At 45.3% G+C, this 21266-nt stretch overlaps 3 protein-coding genes across 5 annotated transcripts; 1 reads left to right on the forward strand and 2 right to left on the reverse strand.

Moving 5' to 3' along the window:
* Positions 1-843: 843 nt before the first annotated feature.
* Positions 844-11976, forward strand: LOC143369649 (acyl-CoA synthetase short-chain family member 3, mitochondrial). 3 transcript variants are annotated; one of them, XM_076813854.1, is made up of 14 exons: positions 844-1132; positions 3043-3285; positions 6469-6634; positions 6839-7128; positions 7685-7781; positions 7869-8077; positions 8545-8773; positions 9318-9428; positions 9489-9688; positions 9751-9896; positions 9971-10193; positions 10273-10448; positions 10582-10688; positions 11724-11976. In XM_076813854.1, exons 2-13 carry the CDS (start codon positions 3171-3173, stop codon positions 10675-10677), a joined length of 2058 nt encoding a protein of 685 aa, XP_076669969.1. In that variant the 5' UTR covers positions 844-1132; positions 3043-3170; the 3' UTR covers positions 10678-10688; positions 11724-11976. The 3 variants fall into 3 exon arrangements, with proteins under 3 accessions (XP_076669969.1, XP_076669967.1, XP_076669968.1); XM_076813852.1 differs by lacking the exon at positions 11724-11976 and having other exon boundaries at positions 10582-11429; XM_076813853.1 differs by lacking the exons at positions 844-1132; positions 11724-11976 and adding an exon at positions 2454-2620 and having other exon boundaries at positions 10582-11429.
* On the reverse strand, positions 11148-16378 carry Erf3 (eukaryotic translation release factor 3). Its single transcript, XM_076813855.1, has 7 exons — positions 15657-16378; positions 14756-14943; positions 14416-14536; positions 13870-14332; positions 13479-13785; positions 12962-13394; positions 11148-12797 (listed from the first exon to the last, which is right to left on the reverse strand). Exons 1-7 carry the CDS (start codon positions 15895-15897, stop codon positions 12754-12756), a joined length of 1797 nt encoding a protein of 598 aa, XP_076669970.1. The 5' UTR covers positions 15898-16378; the 3' UTR covers positions 11148-12753.
* A 637-nt stretch (positions 16379-17015) lies between these two features.
* Positions 17016-21187, reverse strand: Dis3 (exosome complex exonuclease RRP44-like protein Dis3). The gene is made up of 14 exons (XM_076813850.1): positions 20975-21187; positions 20701-20874; positions 20475-20632; positions 20210-20397; positions 19910-20136; positions 19554-19832; positions 19177-19461; positions 18872-19109; positions 18537-18795; positions 18210-18453; positions 17915-18135; positions 17669-17837; positions 17315-17593; positions 17016-17241 (listed from the first exon to the last, which is right to left on the reverse strand). Exons 1-14 carry the CDS (start codon positions 21026-21028, stop codon positions 17065-17067), a joined length of 2952 nt encoding a protein of 983 aa, XP_076669965.1. The 5' UTR covers positions 21029-21187; the 3' UTR covers positions 17016-17064.
* Between the last annotated feature and the right edge of the window lie 79 nt (positions 21188-21266).

Genomic DNA, 21266 nt, shown 5'->3' on the forward strand with positions numbered 1-21266 from the left:
CATTTTGCTAAGGCTTTATCATTTCCCTGAATTCCCTTCCAAGAATGTAGGTCGAGTATTAGTGTATCGTTTCGGCCATCCAGCTCCAATCGAAGGAACAAACAAGAGGAGGTGTCCAAGAGATATTGAATACATATCGATTATTGACCGAGCGACACCACGTACGGTGCAATAAAACCAGGGGACGATCAAATGAGAAGACACCTAGACGTTAATTGTCCACGTCTAAGTTCCTCCATAAACCACTCATTGTTTCTAACGCGATAATTGAACGAGGAGATCGTCGATATACGAATGGATCTAGTTTCCGTCGGATCCCGAAATATTCGGTTCCTCTGCACTTCGGGGCGTACATCCTTCCCCGATTCTCTTCCTCGTATGAGACGACCAAGATAGATTCCGAATCAAACGGCCACAGACCCATCCAGCCGATAAATAGGAGATGAAAGTCCACCCACACTCTTCCAGGATGAGTGGGAATTTTCACGGGAATCCTTTCAGCTCCCAAGGTTGCATCTTATACAATCCTTGCAGCTCCTCGTCATCGCTGCCAAAATTACATCGACGAGGCGGGCGAGGAGAGGAGCGAATCCACCATCGATCACTATTTCGACGATCGATTCGGGGGAGCCGCGGAGCAAAGAACAGTAATAATAGAACAACGCACGACCAAGAGCGGCGGTTTTCGTTCGCCGGGCGACGACAATGTTCCTCTTCTTTTTTTTTTTAAATGAAATACGACGACCTGCGGATCAAGATTTATTCAGGAAGTAGATCCACCACGTGACCGATCGCCTTTGCATACCGGTGAACTTGAATCGCTGCGCGGCGCGAGGATCCCTTGATCGTGACCAGTACGGTCGCGCCCGTCGCCTTTGTAATAACCGCGACCCTGTAAAGTTGCAATAGTGATTTTACGGCGCCGCTTGATATTCGAGATCCGTCCGTGGAGAGGGTGGACCGAGCTGAACGAGAGCTCGCGCTTTAATCGTAATGGATTACCCCTGTAACAACGGGCAGAAAGTTTGGTGCTGCTCGTCTTGAACGGCTCCCTTCGTCGAATCCGCATACGGTAGAGATCAGCCTGGCCTCCTTTGCGCGCGGCGAAACGGAGGATCTGCAGGGCCGGTCGGTGAGTAACGCGATACCGATTCTCCTCTGTTGTGCCTGGAACGGAAAGGGGCCGATTAGTGGCACGGAACCGAAGAAACAGCGGATGGGAATAATTTGAGACTTTGCAAGAAAATCAGGCTGCTATTCGAGCTTGGAGTTTTGTAAGATATTTACCCGAGGCAAGTGGACTTTTGTACAATTTGTTGGGGAGGAATAGTAGCTCGAAATTTTGGAAGTCCACCCTGCCAGAACGAATAGATAATTTTTTATTTATTTATATGCGGGTGGCCACCCTTTTCGTTTGGTGATAGTGCTAAATAATGCTGTGTTAATATGTAGATTTTAAACAGTTTTCAAAAAGTTAATACGTTTCCACCTGCCCCCCAGCAGTCTTCGATTTTTCTTGTGGTTAGCAAGTTTCCAAGTCGATCGAAAGGTCTCTTCGTTAGAAGAAGTTTTTAGGTGAGATTGTGTTTTACTGATAATTTACGTCTCGAGCTAAAGAGTTTCGTTTCCCTCTAGTGCTTCAAAAAGAAAATGTTTCGGTACGTGAAATTTATTCCAACGATAAAAAACACTGTTTATTTGGACTATATTAGAGCATTGTTGGCGGACAACAGTGTGCCAAAACAGAAGAATCATTGTATCGTTAAGAAATTCGTCAAAAATCGCAGGCTTCGATTATGCGTTCAATTAAACTCGCCCGGGCACCGCTTAATTACACAAATTCGGTAGAATTAAATGCATGTGATGTGACTAGTATCGTTATTGTTATCGTTAATATGCATATCGATGTTTGCGTAGTCTTTGACATTTATTTGTCCTTTTTGCCAGTACCTGCTTCGTTTGCATATCGTACCCAGCGTTTATTATCGATTTATTCAGTCACATTTCGGAATTATCAATTTCCAAATAAAACGAGCGCTGCTCGCTACCGAATCCCTCGGTTTCTAAAACGGCACCGTCCTCTGTACCTTCGAGGGGCAATATGCTTCCTTCATTTATCTCTGACCCGTGAGAAACATTTTACAGAAAATTCTTAACGTCCGAATATTTTCCAATCTCGAAGGCAGTCAGCCAGCCGAACAAGAATATCAATATCCCCGTTCCAGCCCACACAGAGTACATTGTTAATATATTTTAATAGGCACCGCGATTGACTAACATTACCACTGTACCGCGTTGCATAAAGAACGATCGTCCGTTAACATAAAGAATACATTTTCTCTTCATTTCCGTTCCGTCGCACGAATTAATATGTTTTCGAAATATACAGAGCCTCGCCTAACCGGGGGACCCTCCGCGCGTGTGCGAGCGCGCGCGTGTGCGAGCGCGCGCGCGCGCGCGCGTACCGTTCCCTCGTCGAGGGTTCGTACCCCCGAAAGACGGGAAAGTTTCAAATCAAAAGGACTCGAGACAGCAGATAAACTCCATATTTTGGCTGGACCCTGCGAATCGACAGAATTCCATCAAAATCCGGGGGTGGAGGATTCGCCGATCAGATAAGGTATCGGGGGCCTCCAATAATGTAGCATCTTTTTCTCTACGGTGGTATTCCTCCAAGGAGAATCACGGCGAGGCATCGCGAAACTTGGTATCCGAGCTTCTCGACGGGTGTCTGCTTAGAATATTCAAACAAATACCTCGTCGAATGATTTCTCCTATTACCGTTCGAAGGTTCTGTAAAAACACCCCTAGATCGCTCTAATAATTTCCATCTTCGCCAATCGAACGAACCTTGCTCCGTTCATCCTCTAATATAGTAAAGCTACATATATCGTGGGCGTGCGAGGAGGATCCTCTGAATCCGGAAAATTAAGTTTCCAGGGGGGTCGGTGAACCCTAAAATAGGAAACAGTTGTGAATTTGATACTAGTAAAATATGAATTTTAGGAGAAAATTGCAGTTAGTGGATTACATTCTTTACAGAGCATCTTCGTCAGTATCCAGAAAACGGGAAGCATCCAGAACGCCATCGTGAATGGCCCCACCATTCGCAAGCGTGTTAGTAACGTCGAAACACCAGGATTAATATTTATTGACCATAATCACCCACCATGCTTCGCCAATTAAGCACCGATTTCTTCAAGACCCAGCCCCAAGACCCGGAAAAAACAACGTTCCAGTCGTTTATCGCTAACTCGAAGGTGGCGCAAAAGGAAGGTGGACCTGGTAAGCGTTACACCCTATTTCGTATCGATTAATTCTCCGCAACGTCCTGTAACATACCGAGAAAGAAGCGGAATTAGAAGAAGAAAAAATATGCAATGTTTAAAATAAGGGGAGGCAGGAAGAAGGGTAGATGTAATTCCGCCGGTGTCTCGTTCTCCTGTTTTCCGGACTTATGTTTGCGACGCGTTCTCGTGCGCTAACTCGATTCCCGGTACGTTTGAACGTGAACGCTAAAGGAACGAGTCTTGGCGACCGTTCCGCGAACGTTCGAAATTTCATTGTTAAGGTACACGGCTAATGTCCATTAACGTGATCAAATCTGTCTAATCGCACCTGCGATTTTCCAGACGCGCACAGCGCGCCGCGTCGGGCCATCGTAAACAATATCGTGGCCTTCGGGAAGGGAAACAGACGGTTCCTTAATCAGAAACAGTCGAACGATGTTACGGTGGCGTTTCGCAAACAGTATTATTCGTTAGCATATGCTTCCATAATGAACGACAAAGCGAGACACTTGAGCATTCAGATTGAAAAGTAGTCACATAATTGCTTGGGACGTTGAAACGGAAATTCGAAACGGAATTCCAGTATGAAATTTTTACGTTAATGTGTGTTCGAGGTTGTTTGTCAAGGGTTACACTTGCCGAGGATTAAGGGGTCAATCTGGTAATCACGCCGCAAAATTCAGCAACATTCAGGCTTTTTTTTCGCAGCGAATACAATGAATAACAATGTCGAACATTTTTTTCATTTATTAAGCTACTTGTAATGTATACGGAACAATTTTTTAAATATACTTTTAATTGTGTTCTTTCAATGTTATCTGCAGTTCAAAATCGCGCCTTTGAAAAGAAATACCTCCTTGGCGGGAGCGATTTAAGCTCACAGACGCACCTGAAATAAAATAAACAAGCTGATTCTTAATCATTATGAGTACCGCTATCGCAGGTGCCAGAATTAGCCACGCAAGTAAAAATTTAACAAAATTGCGCGCATTCGAACTTCAGGTGAGAATGGAAAATTTCGAAACTTGAAGCTTGAATGCGCGCAATTTTGTTAAATTTTTACTTACGTGGCTAATTCTGGCACCTGCGATAGCAGTTTGTTTTCTTTTGTATCAGATGAGTCTGTGAATCACTCTCGTCGTCTTTTCAATGGCGCGATTTTTAACTCCAGATAACATTGAAAAGACACAATTAAAAGTGTATTTAAACAATTGTTTCCGTATACATTATAAGGAGATTAATAAATGAAAAATAGTTTGACATTGTTATTCATTGTATTCACTGAGAAGAAAAAGCCTGAATGTTGCCGAATTTTGCGACGTGATTACCAGAATGACCTCTTAAGCTACATCGAGCATGGCCGCGCAGCGGTCTGACTCAATTCGATATACTCCACTGAAACTATCATCTTTCTTGTGTTACTAAGATAATAACGTACCAAGCAACCATAATTGTTATCTATTTTATCTAAACATACCATTAATCCAGATGGTGATGCTTTATATTATCAAGATGGCGGCCATCTTGTTGTTCCACCCTTTCCATATTACATCAAATCGTGGCACGCTCCGTGCGACCGTAGATTCTCGACCGTACTCCCTAAACACCTATAAGCCTTATTCCAAACGCAATTCACAAGAATCAGTTGCATGAAATATCGGCAATATGGCAGCCAGAATTACCTAACTTTGAGTCTATGACAGCGCACAAAGTATGCAACGAGAAAGCGATGCTTCATCGCGCATAATGGAAGGCCAAGGAAAATATGTAGTCTTACGACCGTGTCGTCGATCTATTGTCTCGCATTAGTTTGCCCTATTAAGCGGCACGAAAGTATAAAATAATCCGATTGTTTTTGGCCTGTGTGCGAAAGTATCAAGGCCTGCTTCGCGTGATACTCCTAATTGACGATACACGGAAACACAAACACGTGGGCGACACGTTAAAGGGGCGCGGGGAGCATAGGAAATTACTATGAACTTGGTACCCGTCGACTCGTAATGAATTATTCATAGACGGAGGTAAAAAAAAAAAAGAAGGAAAATATCAGTAAGACAGAGTTCCCAGCGCGGGACCTTTAAATATTCATGAAACGCGACCACATGACGCAGATTACAAAAGTGGACGTTACCTTAAATCCCAAATGCGATCTCCATCCGATTTTGGCTCGCGGGACTGTTCTGCTGCACATCCTAGGGACGCTATCTCCGCCGCACGATTTGCACTTCAATCGCGATAGAAACACTTCTTTTCACTGGCCATTCTAGAAATCTCAGCGCTGAACCACAGATTCTCGCGAGATCTGCATCAGGTTCGAGATCCACAACGAACATCTCCAGAAATTAGGTTAACGAATTCGAAACGTCATTTGTCATTCCTGTGAAAGACGCTAGAGACGCTATGATCGATGTTTTCGAGATATCACATGTACCGGTCACCATGGGTAAAATGCGCACCGATGCCATCGATAATGTCGGGATTATTGGCCCCCGATTTTCGTAACTTTCTACGTCTCTGCAATGTACGCGTGGAACACGGGTATTATCGTTACGCAAAGACAGGAGTTCGTATATATCACCATGACTTATAACGTGATTATAGGAGCTCCTCCCGCGAATTGGGATTTATTCTTCCGGTGAGTTTCTGTAAAAATGCGGGATGCGGTCGTAATGAGGGGTTAGGAGGAAAGAGGACAGTTGGGATAACGGTGACTTCGATTATATCGAAAGCTGTAGAATTTTAGTAATTAGTTTCTAGTTAAGTATTACTCGCTAATAGGCTCGAACAAGTTACGTAAACAAATCTGGGGGAATCTTTGCCGCAGCTTTCTCATTAAAGAAACTCAAATGGTAACGTTCACTTGACATTCAGCAGAAGCGAATGCGCTTTTGGGATTATTGCGGCGGTTAGAACAGAGGACAGTTGTTATTCGTGGCAGTAACTGCGTTGGAAAGAGTAAAGTGCAACGAAGTATAATAACGAAGTGACGGCGGTAAAAAGTTCGATTCCCTTATACATAAACATACAGCAACAGGTGTCGATAATCAACATTATTGCCTCGTGAAACGAGCGCGTGACACTTTTATGATGCAATCGACACTACGTCTTCTATTCAATAACGCCGTTTCGCAACTTATGTCGCAATCTGAAATTCTGCCCCTCTCTGCCCCCTTCTCAGATTACATCCTCGATCCCCATCACGCCTGCTGCCCTACCTACGAGGAAGCTCTCAAGGACTCCATAGAGAGCCCGGAGAAGTTTTGGGGAGAAGCGGCGCAGTGCGTCCATTGGAGCAAACCGTGGACCAAGGTCTTGGATAAGTCTAATCCGCCGTTTACCAAATGGTACGCGCCCGTTTGTAATTTACATTTGCATACGCTGCCACCGTTAATGCTTCGCGATTCTTTCGCGAGATATAATTATCTTACAATCTCGATTTCGATCTTCTTTGCCCGGCGAAGGGCAACGTCAGGGACCTGCGTTACCATTCGTCGGGCCACGAGGAACAAAGAACCTTTTTTCTGTAACTTGTGGAGTAAATGTTGCAGGTTCGTCGGCGGGGAATTGAACGCTTGCTACAATGCGGTGGATCGGCACGTTCACGCTGGGAACGGGAAGAAAACTGCTCTGATTTACGACAGCCCGCAAACATCGACGATCCGACGAGTGCCTTACGACGAGCTTCTTGAGAAAACGTCCCTGCTAGCCGGCGCCCTGGCTGACATGGGCGTCGGCAAGGGAGACGTGGTCATCATCTACATGCCCCTAATCCCCGAAACCATAATCGCGATCTTAGCGGTAACACGCCTCGGCGCGATTCACTCGGTAGTATTCGGCGGTAAGGATGGGTACTTCAAAGTTAATCTATTATTCTCTTATGAATGAATTACAGTGTCGCGTGTGAACTGCTTGATTTGCATTCATAAGGAAAAGTACGGCGAGGGTCTTGATTATTTATGACGCAATATAGGAAATGCGATATTACCGAGATTCAGTGCAATTATGCTGTCTTCCGACGCGTCGATATAACGATTGTTAATGATGCATTGTTTGCTGAAAGGTGTAGAACCCAAGAGTCATGAATGTCATAGGAATGATATTGCGTGTCACGGGGATTAATAAGAGCAATTGAGCGCCCCGGAATGAATGCAGGTAGTGAATATTTCTGATTGAATACCAAAGCAGAGTTACATAGTCCGTAGCCCATGAGATATGAAGAAAATTTCTCAATAATGAATCCTCGTACAAAAAACTTTAGTTTTGCGATTTCACTCTCCTTCTCTTGGGTTGTACCACTCGTAGCGGGTATAAGTACGTTTCCGATGCAGAGTTTTGACGAATCACGCGCCGCGACGACTAGATCGAAGATAACAGACCACGTTCCCGGATTTCAGGGTACGCCGCGAGAGAATTAGCCAACAGGATAGACCACGCGAAGCCGAAGGTGGTGATCGCGGCCAGCTGCGGCCTGGAGCCGTCCAAGATCGTTCAGTAGGTTCTACCTTCTCTAAAACCGTAACGCGTTTAAGACACGAGAGCTTCTAGCTACATGCACCTCTGTGATCCCCAAAACCGTAGGTACACCACAATGCTGAACGGTGCCCTGAACACCATCACAGTAAAGAAGCCCCGGTGCATCATATTCCAGAGGCGGAACATATGGGAGAGCCCGCTGCTGCAGGACCAGTACGACTGGGACGAGTTGATGAGGAAGTCCAGGCCCCATCCTTGCCAGCCGGTCGAAGCGAACGAGCCTTTGTACATACTCTATACATCGGGCACGACAGGTAGTTAGACGGGAACCACCAACGAATATAATAGACAGGGGAAAAAGAGATGAACGGAATTTACTCTGAAACTCACTTTCGTTACTAGCTGCCGATAGAACTCCGAATGCCCGCTGCCGCCGGGGTTGTTACCAGCGAAACTCATTACCTTGTAAATTCCAGCGCCGCCGGGTTCATCAATCAAGCTGCGCGGCTAACGGTTCCGGGCACCGGCGTCAAACCGCGAGTCGAAGGTGTCGAGTCGCGCGAATTGAAAAATCATGCGAAAATTGCACAGCGTGCCGATCGAAAGTCGTTAAAGCGTGCAGCAACTGTACTTTCAATAACGCGCTGCGAGAATGTTTGGCCAATACGACAGTCGTATAGAGAAAAGGGATATTTTAATGCTTGAAAGAGTCGGGACGATGAAATTCGAAACCCATCGCGAAACAGGGGCAACGGACTCAATTAACCGTTTTCCACCGTAGGTGAACCGAAGGGGATATTGAGAACGGTCGGCGGGCATCTGGTGACTGTTTGTTGGACGATGAAAGCGGTTTATGGAATGGACAAGGACTCCGTTTGGTGGGTAGCGTCGGACATGGGCTGGGTGGTCGGACACTCTTACATTTGCTACGGGCCTCTCCTCTACGGCGCGACCAGCATCATGTTCGAGGGGAAGCCTGATAGGACCCCGGATGCGGCCCAATATTTCAGGTTCGGTCTGTTTAGAAGTATAATAGGATTGAAAGGGAAGAACATAGAGACTAACTAATTTAAAGTATAAAGGGGAGGGGAGGTGGTGTTGGAGGATTCTTCTCCCGCCCGAAAACTTTAATATAGGGGTGGTGGGTGGGTAACTGTAGGAATTAGTTTCGTAATTCCTACATATTCGAGAGCTCGGAAAAAACGACCTCGAGAGATGGGGATTTGAACCGGCGATCTTCGGGTCCTCCGCATTACTGGCCAGCCGCGTTACCAACGTCGCCAAAGCCGACCCTCCGAGTTCTCTTATTCCGGGCTCTCTCTTATGGCGGTTCCTGATGCCACACGGAGTTAGGCATTAACTAAATAAAAAATGCTTTAAATAACGAATCAAATATAAATTACTTTAACTTTAGATTATTTGAAGAATGAAGTTAATTTTTTCATTCAACAATAATGTTTCTAACTATTATTCGTTATTCGAAATTTTTATTTAAATAACATTTCTGCCCATCCCTGGTCCCACAGTACCTTACACTGTTCTATCTTTTTCCAGAATAATCGAGCAGCACAGTGTAAACTCGCTGTTCTGCGTGCCCACCGCCCTCCGAATCATAAGACGCGCTGATCCCGATCTGCTGGTCGGTGGGAAATATTCAATGAAATCGTGAGTCCTCTCGATCCAGCCTCGCACGTTACCTTCTACTAGAACCCGCGCTTTTCCCAGATTAAAAACCATATTCGTGGCGGGCGAGTTCTGCGACTGGGAGACGAAGGTCTGGGCCGAGAAGGCGTTCAAAGTACCGGTGCTGAACAATTGGTGGCAATCGGAGACCGGCCACCCCATAACGGCGCTGTGTCTTGGTTATGGTCACAATCCTTGGTTGCCGAAGAACAGCACTGGTCCGCCGATTCCCGGCTACAACGGTGAGCCCTTCACTTCCACTCCTTCGCTTCCTCCCTTTACTGTATCTTCCTCTGGTTGCTAGTCGAGATCTTGCGGGAAGATGCCAGCAAGGCCGCGGCCCACGAGCTCGGTAAAATCGCCATCAAGCTGCCACTGCCACCTGGTTGCGTGTCGACGTTGTTCCAAGCTGACGAGAGATTCGTGCAAACATACTTCTCGACGTATTCGGTAGGTTTCCTTGAGTCTCCTCGAGATCGACGAACCCTCTGCCATTTTATTTCGTTGGTGGAAACGCGTTCTAGGGCTACTACGACACCAAGGACGTCGGCTACAAAGACGAGTGCGGCTACATCTACGTGATGTCGCGCGACGACGACGTGATCAACGTATCCGGGCACAGGCTGTCCACGGCAGCTCTGGAGGACATCATCATGGCGCACCCGGACGTCGTGGATACCGCCGTCGTTGGAGTGCCGGACTCCACCAAGGGGGAGGTTCCTTTGTGCCTTTATATAATGAGACCAGGTACAGTTTCGTGCCAAGTCCTCTCTGGTTTGATGGACCGAGGGTGCGAGCTCGCGTTTACTTTCATTTCTGTGTGCAGAAGCGACGAAGAACGAGGAGGAGATCAACGAGGAGCTAGTACAACGTGTGAGAAGCTTAATTGGCCCAATTGCTTCGTTTAAAACAGCCGCGGCAGTGACAGCGCTTCCGAGAACGCGATCAGGAAAAATCATCCGAAAATCTATCGCTACTTTAGCTCGCTCGAAGCTTGTCAAGGTAGATCTGAACGATACAGTGCACGAATAACAGATTACAGTAGATACGAGTTTCCGTAAGACGAATGTAATACCGTTCGTCCGTTCGCCGTCCGTGAACGAAGAATAAAATTCTGCTCTCACTTCTCCGCCAGATTTCCAGTACAATAGAGGACGCGTCCGTGTACCATGAAATAAAAGAAGTACTCCAGAAGCTGGGTTACGCCAAGCTAGCGCCCGATCCTCAATGATAAGTGTAATCGTAAGCTTTCACCATCTTCTTTTATTATAAACTTTTCAATAATTTTATATAAAATGTAATAAACCTACGTATACGACATATAGCTGACACGCATAAGGAGTGTGTGCTTGAAAGACACGCGTCGAAAGTCTGATGGTTATTATTTCGTTTAAAATTCCACTGAGAAACTATTTTTGTATCGATTTAACAACGCAATAAAGAGAAACTTTAAAGAGCATCCGGGGGGGGTGGGGGTGGGGGAGGGGGGGGGGTTCGTGATCGTGAATGGGGCTGCGTACGCACTAGCAATCTAATGCGTCTTTACTCACCATTAGACCTTTGCTTGCGACGGGTATGAAATTATTGAAAAGAAAATAACTGCCGCCGAACAATCGTGATCCCGTTCTACATTCTACACCGATCTGCGTCGGCTCTGTACAAAGCAAAGAAAATAGGGGAGAAAGGTAGAACATATCGCCATACGTTTAATGTTCCAATCTTAATAATATTATATTAACAATTCGTTTAAAAATATAACATAACCCATGGAACGAACGTTATCGAACAATTCGTAGAAATAAAATTGATCTCCGTTCTTCTTAGCAGCTGTTGCTCTGTTACGAAACGTTAGCATTATGAACGGCCCAACGAGTTAACAAGAAAAAGAAAATAGAAGGTGGACGAGAAGCGCGAACATGTGTTCAAACATCGTGTTAGAATAGGCTGATAGGCAGCGAAAGAAAAAGAAAAAGAAACGGAAAACAGAAGAAGCAGTAACAACGTGTAAAGAAAGCACTCACACAGAATCGTCTGCTTTGAAAATTCTCTATATTAAACTCTCCTCTCGGGTCAGATCTTGACATTAATTTCTTTCTTTTTTTCTCTCTTTAATCCCATCTGTATATAACGCTATAAATCATCGAAACCCTTTTCACGGTGAAGCACAGCGTGTAAGAACATCTGGTGTTATTACAGACACGTACAGTACATCGATACAATACACGAACCTTGGCGCCGTCGAACACGGATCGTAATTTTTTTTTTTTTTTTTAACAGAAACGGTACGCGCAAGAAAAAAAGAGCAACCGAACCGACCGTTGAAGCGAGAAAGCCTTGCCCATCCAAAATTAGTAGGTCAAGTTTATCGTTTTGTTGCAAATTTGTTTTTAATGACAATTGTAATAAGAAACAGTATAATAATAATAATAATAATAATATTAATAATTGTAATAATAATTTTTTTTATAATTATAAATTGTCGTGTAACACTATCTGGCTGATTTAATTAATAAATTTCTGCTTTCTTTCATTCTTTCTTTCACGTTTCTTACCACCAATTTAATAATAATTATTCAATAATCATTATAATAATATTAATAATATTTTCCTTAGTTTTTCCTCTCTTTTCTTTCTTTATCTCGGTAATCGGTAATCCTCTCCCTTAACGCTCATATTTAATGTCTCGCACCTCAGAAGAATAAAAATATCGTGTTTTACAATATCAAGGAGACACCACGCCCATCATTTGATCATCAATTAAATTCATTTGTCATTAAACTCTGCTGCGAGTGTGCTGCTGTTCGTCAGCTTACCTAATAAGAAGGAACCACGCGCTCTTGAGTTTTCATTCTTTCTTTAAGTTGTCTGTCTCCTTTTATCTATATAATCAAATCTATTTGCTTTTCTTTTTCTTTATTTCAGGTTATAAATACCCTCCCCTCCCCCTGTAATCGCCCCCAGATCCCCCCTCCCTGCCCCAGCCCAGCCCCGCCCGGCCACACCAGGCCCCGGCTCAACTGCTGTGTGCATACGATGCGTGTTATGCGTGTAATCATGTGTCTGTGTTCTGTGTGTATGCCTCTTTTCATGCAGAACGTTTATCGTCCCTCACGTGTGTAGATGAAGTGTACGTTACACATTATTTAACGGTAGTTCGCGAATAGTTCGTCATGCCAGTTCCGTTTTCTTTTTCTTTCTTATTCTCGTGCGTACTGTGTTCGGCTTGCATCTCTTGCGCATTCGTCGTTTCTCGAAGTATTTCTTGTTTTTTCTCTTAATCCCAATCCGTGGTGACCGTTGAGCAACTTTACTCTACCACTTTCAGCACCTTACCGATCGCGATAGTCTTATCTGGAAAACACAAGATAGAACCAGTTTAGCTCCGTTATCGATCGCTATATTTAGATATCTAACGTGTGTCCGTGAGGGGGGGTTTCTTTTATTCGCTGCGTAACGCAGAGACGGGAGAAACCGCGCGGACACGACGTAGCGTTATTACGTGACGGGGCACTTACTTTCATCCCTGAGGGTGAAACGTCCCATCTGTGGAAACAGCTTAAATCTTTCAAGGCATATGACACCCGCGCATTCGATTCTCATTATTGCCACTTGGTCCTGCTTGACAAACCTCGGCCTGGTTTTACTCTTGTCGCCCGTCTTCTTGTCCACCAGGCAGATCAGCGCCTTCACTCTCACCTCCTCCGCGGCGCAGTGGATGTGCATCACAGCACTGTAGCCGGCGCAGATGATGCTCTTGTGCTCCAGGATAACAACTTGCGCGTCGAACACTTTTCCCGTTTTGATCGGGTTGTTGCTGTCGCACAGAACGAACCCGGGGCTCACGTCCTCCTCTTCGATCCCCTTTAACTTAATTTTCACGTTCTCCCCGGGACCGACCGATGTCACCTCTTCGTCGTCCGACCACAGCTGATCCACCGTCACTGCCGTCTGTGAACGAAAGGCGACAAACCGTATGAGTAATCGCTTTCAACGATCTGCTGTAAAAGAAACAAAAAAAAAAGGCCTCCTTACCCTATTCGGCATGACGAGCAACGACTGTCCCTTCTTCGCCTCTCCAGCTTCAACTTTCCCCATCACCACTGTTCCCATGTCTTTGTATTTGTCAACGATTGGCATGATGAAAGGTCCGTTGTTCTTACGATTAAGCGAGGGCAGGGAATCGATGAAGGATATGAACGGCGGGCCACTGTACCACGTGCAAAGGTGTTCTGGTATCGGGTCTTTCAAACCGTAGCCAAGTTGCCCCGAGACTGGCATAAACGTAAGGTCTTTCGCGGGATTGAATCCCAGTTTACGAAGGTACGGCAGTATTTTGTCCCTGTAACGATAGTATCCTCTATCATTCCAAAGTTCGGAAGGGTATCGCCACAAGTTTGCAGGAATAAATAACTATCACACGTACCTGCATTCGTTGTACCTTCCCTCGTCCCACTCTACAGTTGGATCGTCCATTTTATTCACTAGCACAACCAGATGTTTGACACCGGCAGTCTTCGCCAGCATAGCGTGTTCCCTTGTCTGCCCGCCCCTGTCGAAGCCCGTTTCGAACTCTCCTTTTCGCGCGGATATAACTAAAACCGCGAGATCAGCTTGCGCCGCGCCGCCGATCATATTGGGTACAAAACTCTTGTGTCCGGGCGCGTCCAGGATAGTGAAATGCTTCCGTTCGGTTTCGAAGTACGCTCTACCGACTTCCACCGTCTTTCCCTTCTCCCTTTCCTCTTGGTTCGTATCTAAGGCCCAACTTAGATACCACGTTTCTCTACTTCTCTCCTTCGCCTCTCTTTCATACTTCTCTAAGGTCCTCTTATCGACCATCCCCGTCAATGCCATAATTTGACCTCCGATCGTTGATTTCCCCGCATCTGCAATAAACGCCACGCCGTTACACGCGCCCCTCTCGCAACCAAGGAGCGTTAGAACAAGAATTATCGAAAGCATCGCTTACCAACGTGTCCTATAAAAACAACATTAACGTGCTCCTTTTTACTCTTAGTGTCCTCTGTTACTTTGACAGGCTTTTTTTTAGGTACTTTAACAACCATCTCCTCGTCCTCCTCATTGTCAACCTGAAAGCGATTCGGATAAACAAAGCCAATCATAAATAATGAAGAGATTGCTGAATATTGGAGTCACCTATTCAAGCTTGGTCTCTAAACTTTTATTTTTAAAAGCCTCAATGAAAATTTAACACGGATATCAACGGATACTTTCTTCCTATCGCTCTTAGGGATAAAGTTCGGAATAAGACTATGTATGTCAGGCTATTTATAAAAGCTTGAGCATACTTCTTCGTTTTCAGGAGTTAAGAGAGGATCCCCGTCCACCGCAGCCTCCTCCCACGAGTCAGCTGGTTGATGTTCAGGGCTAGTGTTTATTTGATCGGTAACGTTCGGAGGTGGAGCCCCTCCTCCGGCAGGCGGTTCCTCCACGCGACTGCCCACTGGATCTGGTAGAACCACTGGAGTTGAATTACCTGCGACACATACAATTTGCGATAAAAACGATTACAACCTTGACAAACATTTCTCACGATTCACGGGTTACTCGTCTTTACGTATCCTCGTGTTAAGGAAGTTAAACTTCAGTTAAGCTCGCTACGTCTCTCTACGTTATCCTGCCACGACTAACTTTCTATCGTCGTCCGTACTTGTATAAAAGTTAAATTCATTACTCCAACGATCTCGGAAACCGAAAATCTTTAACTTCTTTCAATAGAACAAGGAATAAAATAACCGTGTCCTACGATACACATCTAATATACCTAATACCTAACCACAAATTCTACCTGCAGGTTCAAAAGTTTCAGTTTCGGCGCTAGTACTGGTACAAGCACGAGTACGAATATATTGCGCAATATTGAGATACCATGAAACTTCTACGCGCTACGATCGACTGCTATTCTCACGCTCGCTGCTTCTCAAAACAACAATACCCGAACCTTTGCTTCGCAACGAGAGCGAGAGCATGCCCTGAGACGCTCGCTCGGTCTCTCAGCCTCTGCTCCCTGTCTTCGTACGTTAGGCTAGAATCTACATGCTCGCAGAGCAAGAGGGGTTAGTCGCAGCATGTGTTACGGAGTACTGGGAAAAAAGAGACACCCCAAAGGCGAATTTCTGTTACGAGAATCGTTTAAATAGCTCGCGCGGACGAGACCCATCGCCCGCCAACTGTTCCCTGAAGACTAACCATGATGTATTTCAGGGGGCATAGAGGTGGTTACAGTGTTCATCATGACAGCGACATTGCAGGAACTGTCGGCCGTGTTACTGTTCGGCGGCGAGGAGTTAATGCAGAATGAAGGCACGAATTCCGCAGCGTTCACGTTTAGAGTGGAGAATTTGCTCTCGACGGACTTGTCCTGAGACGGAGCGGTGTCTCCGTTGTCCGCCTGCTGTTCCCACGAATCTGGTGCTACACTGTTCGCCATATTTATCAGAGTTCGGTAGTCGAGTCGGCCACGTATATTAATGGAACACGAGAATCACGCTACGCTACGTGCAGGAGCTCGTTTATAACCGCGATCACGATTGGGACGGGGCTTAAAAAAATAATTATTTACGGATATCCGCGCACACACCGTACACGCGTATCGGTACCCCGCGTGCGACCCCCGTGGTCTGTTTCGTTGCTCCACTTCGCCGGAACTACAAACATCAAAACACCAACTTTCAACCTCTCGAGAACGTTCCGTTGCGGCGCACTGGTGCGCCCAGATCCGACGTCCTCGCACCTGGCAAACGAGCAAATCCGCCGCGGCGAATTTTTCCTGCGCGCCCAGCAAATGACGTTCCAAAAAAATTTTCCAACCCCCCGGCACCTCCGCCAAATATCTCTAGCCGCGGCGGCGAATACGGCGATGTTGGCACCACGAGAACTCCATTCCTGCCGCAGCACCGAGAGCTATCCGGATAGCGTGCATATGTCCCAAGCAATAAAAAAAAAAAAAAAATACGTATCGGCGTGTGCAAGGAGTGACAGGCTTGCCCTCGCGACCACCGTCCCGCGACGCAGATAAGGCTTTCGGTTTTTCTGCGCTTTTTGCGCTAATCGTTTATTGAACTTTCCAATGATACGGTTGTTGTTAATTCGTCTACGTTGCGGACGACCGTGTGCACGCGTGCCTATGGTCGCGTACGCATGGATACAGGCAACAATGCAGAAATTGCCGTTAATTGCGCTTCAAGTGCGCACATGTATCATTATACCGAATAATTGGATAATTTGTTTAATCTTTTTTTTTGCGCGGCCGAAACCTTGGGGATAATAAATGTTTATGTAATACACTTTTAGTGGGATAGGAATTGTATGCAGTAGTAAGATGAAGTCATACAGTTTAAATCTCTCACGTGAAACACCTGTTTTTTTTTTTAAAATTGTATGTCTTTAATTGAAAGTATCGCTCGGTTTCTTTCTCGTACGTAAACAGGGGCAACAGATCCTTGTACACAAGCTTTACCTGCTCCTGTATTAGCTTCCAGGAAGTTTCTCGCGACGTAATTCTAGGAGTAGGGATATTTTTACAAGTTTCGGTTTCAATATTGTCTCTTTTTGTATGCGTTTCGAACGCACGACCTAAAGAAAATATAAAATTGGGCTAGTGCTGCTGCTTCTTCTTCTTCTTTTTCTTCTTCTTCTTGCTTTCTTCGGTCTTAACGGTATCGCACGTGGCTTTTTCTTCGTCCATCTTTCGCTTCGGCACTTCCTTCCTAATTTCCTCTTGCGCAATATTCGTGGGCTTTACATTCTCCGAATCCACGCTGAAGCCTGGGATCTGTCATGGTGTCGGAAGCGTTTAGAATAGATTACAACTCACGCGATTGGATAATTCATCGCGATACACTTACGTGTGGCTTGACGAGCTTGAATATTAATTTCTCGTGCTGCACATTGGACCTATCTAAGCTTATTTGTACTATAACAGGATCGAAGGTGCGGAAGACTATATCCCCGCAAGTTTGCGAATGATCCTCGCCGTTATACGTGAAAGTAACCGAGGACGTTTTGTTGTCGTTCAAGTACAACGTTCCCTCTAAACCATACTTCGGAATCAACACCTGCACTGCATTCTTTCGTACAAAAAGTATGTACCCTTCTTCGTGTTGAATACTCCCCCTGAAGAACAGCTGGGGAAACAAAGAATAGTGCCATTAGTAAACTAAGACTAAACAGCAGATTTAAAAAAGTTTAAAGGCACAAACATGTATGTTAAGCGCGACCGACGCTCGACCAGCGTACTGAGCCATCCTGTTTCGATAATTCAGGTTGTGGCAGAGCGTGTGATTCTTCTTCTTGTTCAGTAACTCGGGATAAGTCGCGTCAGCTCCTACAGAAACTGCCAGTAAACGATGCACCATCACGTCTGCGTATCTGCGTAGTAAAAAATAAAATAGATTCGATTCAACCGCAGCGTGAAAAACTTTTGGACTGGATCTTCGGACTTTTACCTTCGAATGGGCGAAGTGAAATGAGTATAAATAGGGCACGCTAAGCCGTAATGGAAGTACTCGCTTGGCTGGTGCATTCCGCTGATGAAGTACACAGCCTGCATCATGCAGCGCGTAGTTAGTATCCTTAGCATAGTGTTGAAGTAAGGGTTGTCCTCCTTATGGCACTGATCTAAAGACTGCGCCAATTCTTTGCCGCTATTAGCGTTTATATTGAAACCCTGTTGGGACAGAATTAATTACTACTGCGCGACGAATAATTTAAATGCTGTTTCGTCGAGCAAATCTCTCGTACTTGGTGCTTGCCAGCCTTTATAAGAGGCTCGAAGTTGGCGGGTGGTGGCTCAGGATGCCTCCTGAGCACTGCGCACTCCGGGAATTCCTCCACGATCTTCTTAGCAACAGAAATATTCGCGAGCAACATAAATTCTTCGACCATGGAATTAGTTTCCTTCAGTTGCTTCGCTTGCACGTCGATTGGGTCGTGTGTTTCGGAGTCGACTTGGAAACGAATCTCCGGAGAAGCTAATACTAACGCGCTGCAAAGATAACGAACGATACACCAATTATTTTTGCCTTTGACGATGAAGCGCTGCTGTTCCATTGCTAGAAATTTATATACCCATTGTCCAGGCGCCGGAACTTCAATTTCTTCGCTAATTTGTTAAGGTTCCTTAACGACTTCGTGATCGAATCCTGCTGCGCCGTGTCGTCTATCTTGAACTGAGCCTCGTCGTAAGTGAAAGCCGCCCGTGAGCGAATCACGGATTTACAAAATCTCGTATTAATCACGTTCGCGTTCTTGTCCATCTCCCATATACAAGAGAACACCAGTCTCTCCTCGTTTTCTCTCAAGGAACAGAGATTTGAACTAAGTAAGTCTGCAATCAGTTTAATGCCCTGTGTAATAGCAAGTCGAATCAGAAAACGAATGCGTACTAAACGAAGGATCTTCACCTGGAAGCATGTCAATTCGTCTATCAACTAAGTACACGGTTGTAGCTCGCAAAGCTGCCTCTTTATCCAACGCTGTCCCGGGCCTAACGAAGTGCGTTACATCTGCAATATGTACACCCACTTCGAGGCTGCCATTCGGCAATTCTCTGCAATGCAGGGCATCGTCGATATCCGTGCACCCCGGTGGATCGACTGAACATATATCCAAGTGTCTTAGATCCTCTCTCTGTGCCAAGTCCTGTAAATTCAAACGGTTCGTTCAATCCGATTTTGCAATTAGTTTTGCCCGCGTTATTCGTACGTACAACGTCCGTGATGGTCCAAGGCATCTTCGGTAGCGAGCTGAGAACAGCATCGGAAAATCGACTGTGCGGGATATCATGCTCTAAAAGTATTACTTCGTTTTCAGTTTCTTTGTCCCCTATTTTACCTAACGCGCGTACGAAATGGCCAAGCGGGTACCTAGCGTTGCGCGGCCACGAGTCAATAGCGACGATGATTCTCTGCTTGCTCAACACCTTGTATTGTCTAGTCTCGATTCTAATTTTAGGTATTTTTCGTTCAGCTGGGACGAATAGATGTCTCACATTCTGAGTAAGATAAAAAAAGAAGTTAAGGTTATGAAGCCTGTGAATTATGCAAAGATGTTTGACATAATTATGGGAACTTTGTCAACGTTTACCCCTTCGATGTTACTAGGCTGTAATATTCCACAGTACTGCCTCCAGTTTCTCCTAATTATACCAACAACCTTCCCGGTTGGCGTCTGTTGCATTTTGTCGGACGAAACGAATTTCTCCAACACTTTTTCCGTTTCTAAAACATCATCCACGTTGGCTTCTTCCTCATCTTGCAGAATAATGTCACTCGGGGACGACCACTGATCCTCTGCTAAAAGCTCTATCGCGACTGTGTCACCATCAACTGCTCTATTAAGGTTGCTCCGACCTTGGATAAATATCTGCAAACAAGCATATATAATAATTGCATACATATCGAATCGCGACAACAGAATAGAGGAAGCAAACTGTTGCTCACAGACTTCTCCATCCCCTCTACGTTCACGGACCCTTCCAAAAAGTTCTCTCTCGATGCTGCGAACGTTCCTTGCAACAGTTTCCCATTTTTTATACCCTCGTGCAGCTGAAACGGTGTGAAATGACAAGGGAAGAATTCCTGACCACCGACTTCCGCATTGTAGCTCCGTTTGCACAATTTGTCTGCTAGGAAACCTGAATTCTCTAGCGACATAACGTAATCCTCCACTGGGAAATCACATTAAACAAAATTAAAATAAAGCTCGCTATAGGAACACGAAATAGAGAATAAGCGCTATACTCGAAGCAACAGGTATCCCATCTTCCTCCGCCAGTTCTCTGTTCCGCGCGTCATCTGTTAACAGCAAAGTCTTGATGTTACAATCGCCGGCGGCTAAGTGCATGTTGTACCACTTGGATGCGACTCTAATCGCTCTGTCGTTTCTGTCGTTCGCGCTCTCCCCAGGATTACGTTCGATGTAAGTATCTCTAGAAGTAAAACACACTTAACAAACCAGTACCCTTTCCTCCGCGAATGCGATAAATACACGATACTCTTAACATACTTGTGATGTTCGTTGACAAACACGTAGAACCTCCTGTTCGTGTTACTGATTATATCCTTCAGCTTCTTGTACACATTGGAGCTTCTGTGCTTCACTTCTTCCAAAACAGTTTGCAGAATGATCACATTTGTGATAACAGCTTCCTCCAGAATGTCAATCTGAGATCATAAACTTCTCGCATAGGATAAAGAGATTCATAAGACAGTTCAGCGCAGACGATACCCACCTGATCCAAGACAACATTAGTGTCCAGCAGCAGATAATAGGGACCGGACATTATAGAAGTTTTTACACTCGAATCTTCATCGTCCAAATTAACAGTTCGATTCCTGTATAGACACTTGTCACAGGCTTTGGAACCGCAATGGATATCGTCTCTGAGATAGTGCTCTCTGACGATCTAAAGAAGAAGGCGAATAAGTTTCAGGGATTGTAAATTACCTGCATATCGTAAGTCTCGCTAAAAGAGAAGCGAAGCATATCCGCTTTGTTTACGGCACCTTAAACACATTTCCGCCTTTAGTCTTCCTAAAGAAACTCTTGGTCGCTAGCATCTTGCTTACTCCTGTTACACAGCCCAATCCCTAAACAATAATCCACAGATATTTCGATGTAAAGAAAAAGTAAGCGGTACACTGCTTCTTAAATTCAAACATCTATATACATAAACTGCTTGACACTACACGTGTATCGAGCCTCCATGATACGGCACAATCAGACCAGCCAACAGCGAGCCAACGAAAGTGAACGAAAGTCTCTGCATTCCCCAATTCACATTTCAACGAGCCTAGA

This window comes from Andrena cerasifolii, chromosome 6 (assembly GCF_050908995.1).
Source record: "Andrena cerasifolii isolate SP2316 chromosome 6, iyAndCera1_principal, whole genome shotgun sequence".
In the NCBI taxonomy this organism is placed as follows: domain Eukaryota; kingdom Metazoa; phylum Arthropoda; class Insecta; order Hymenoptera; family Andrenidae; genus Andrena; species Andrena cerasifolii.

Excerpts from the sequence above, each read along its gene's own strand:
- Erf3 (XM_076813855.1), bottom strand. The coding sequence starts at position 15,897 with ATGGCGAACAGTGTAGCACCAGATTCGTGGGAACAGCAGGCGGACAAC. Across the intron at positions 13,786-13,869 it reads GGAAGGTACAACGAATGCAG|GGACAAAATACTGCCGTACC; the intron begins GTACGTGTGATA and ends CTATCGTTACAG. Across the intron at positions 12,798-12,961 it reads TTTCACCCTCAGGGATGAAA|ATAAGACTATCGCGATCGGT; the intron begins GTAAGTGCCCCG and ends TGTGTTTTCCAG.
- LOC143369649 (XM_076813854.1), top strand. The coding sequence starts at position 3,171 with ATGCTTCGCCAATTAAGCACCGATTTCTTCAAGACCCAGCCCCAAGAC. Across the intron at positions 7,782-7,868 it reads GAGCCGTCCAAGATCGTTCA|GTACACCACAATGCTGAACG; the intron begins GTAGGTTCTACC and ends CCAAAACCGTAG. Across the intron at positions 10,449-10,581 it reads CTCGCTCGAAGCTTGTCAAG|ATTTCCAGTACAATAGAGGA; the intron begins GTAGATCTGAAC and ends CTTCTCCGCCAG.
- Dis3 (XM_076813850.1), bottom strand. The coding sequence starts at position 21,028 with ATGCTAGCGACCAAGAGTTTCTTTAGGAAGACTAAAGGCGGAAATGTG. Across the intron at positions 20,137-20,209 it reads TGGGATACCTGTTGCTTCGA|TGGAGGATTACGTTATGTCG; the intron begins GTATAGCGCTTA and ends GTGATTTCCCAG. Across the intron at positions 19,833-19,909 it reads TAGAGGGGATGGAGAAGTCT|ATATTTATCCAAGGTCGGAG; the intron begins GTGAGCAACAGT and ends GCTTGTTTGCAG.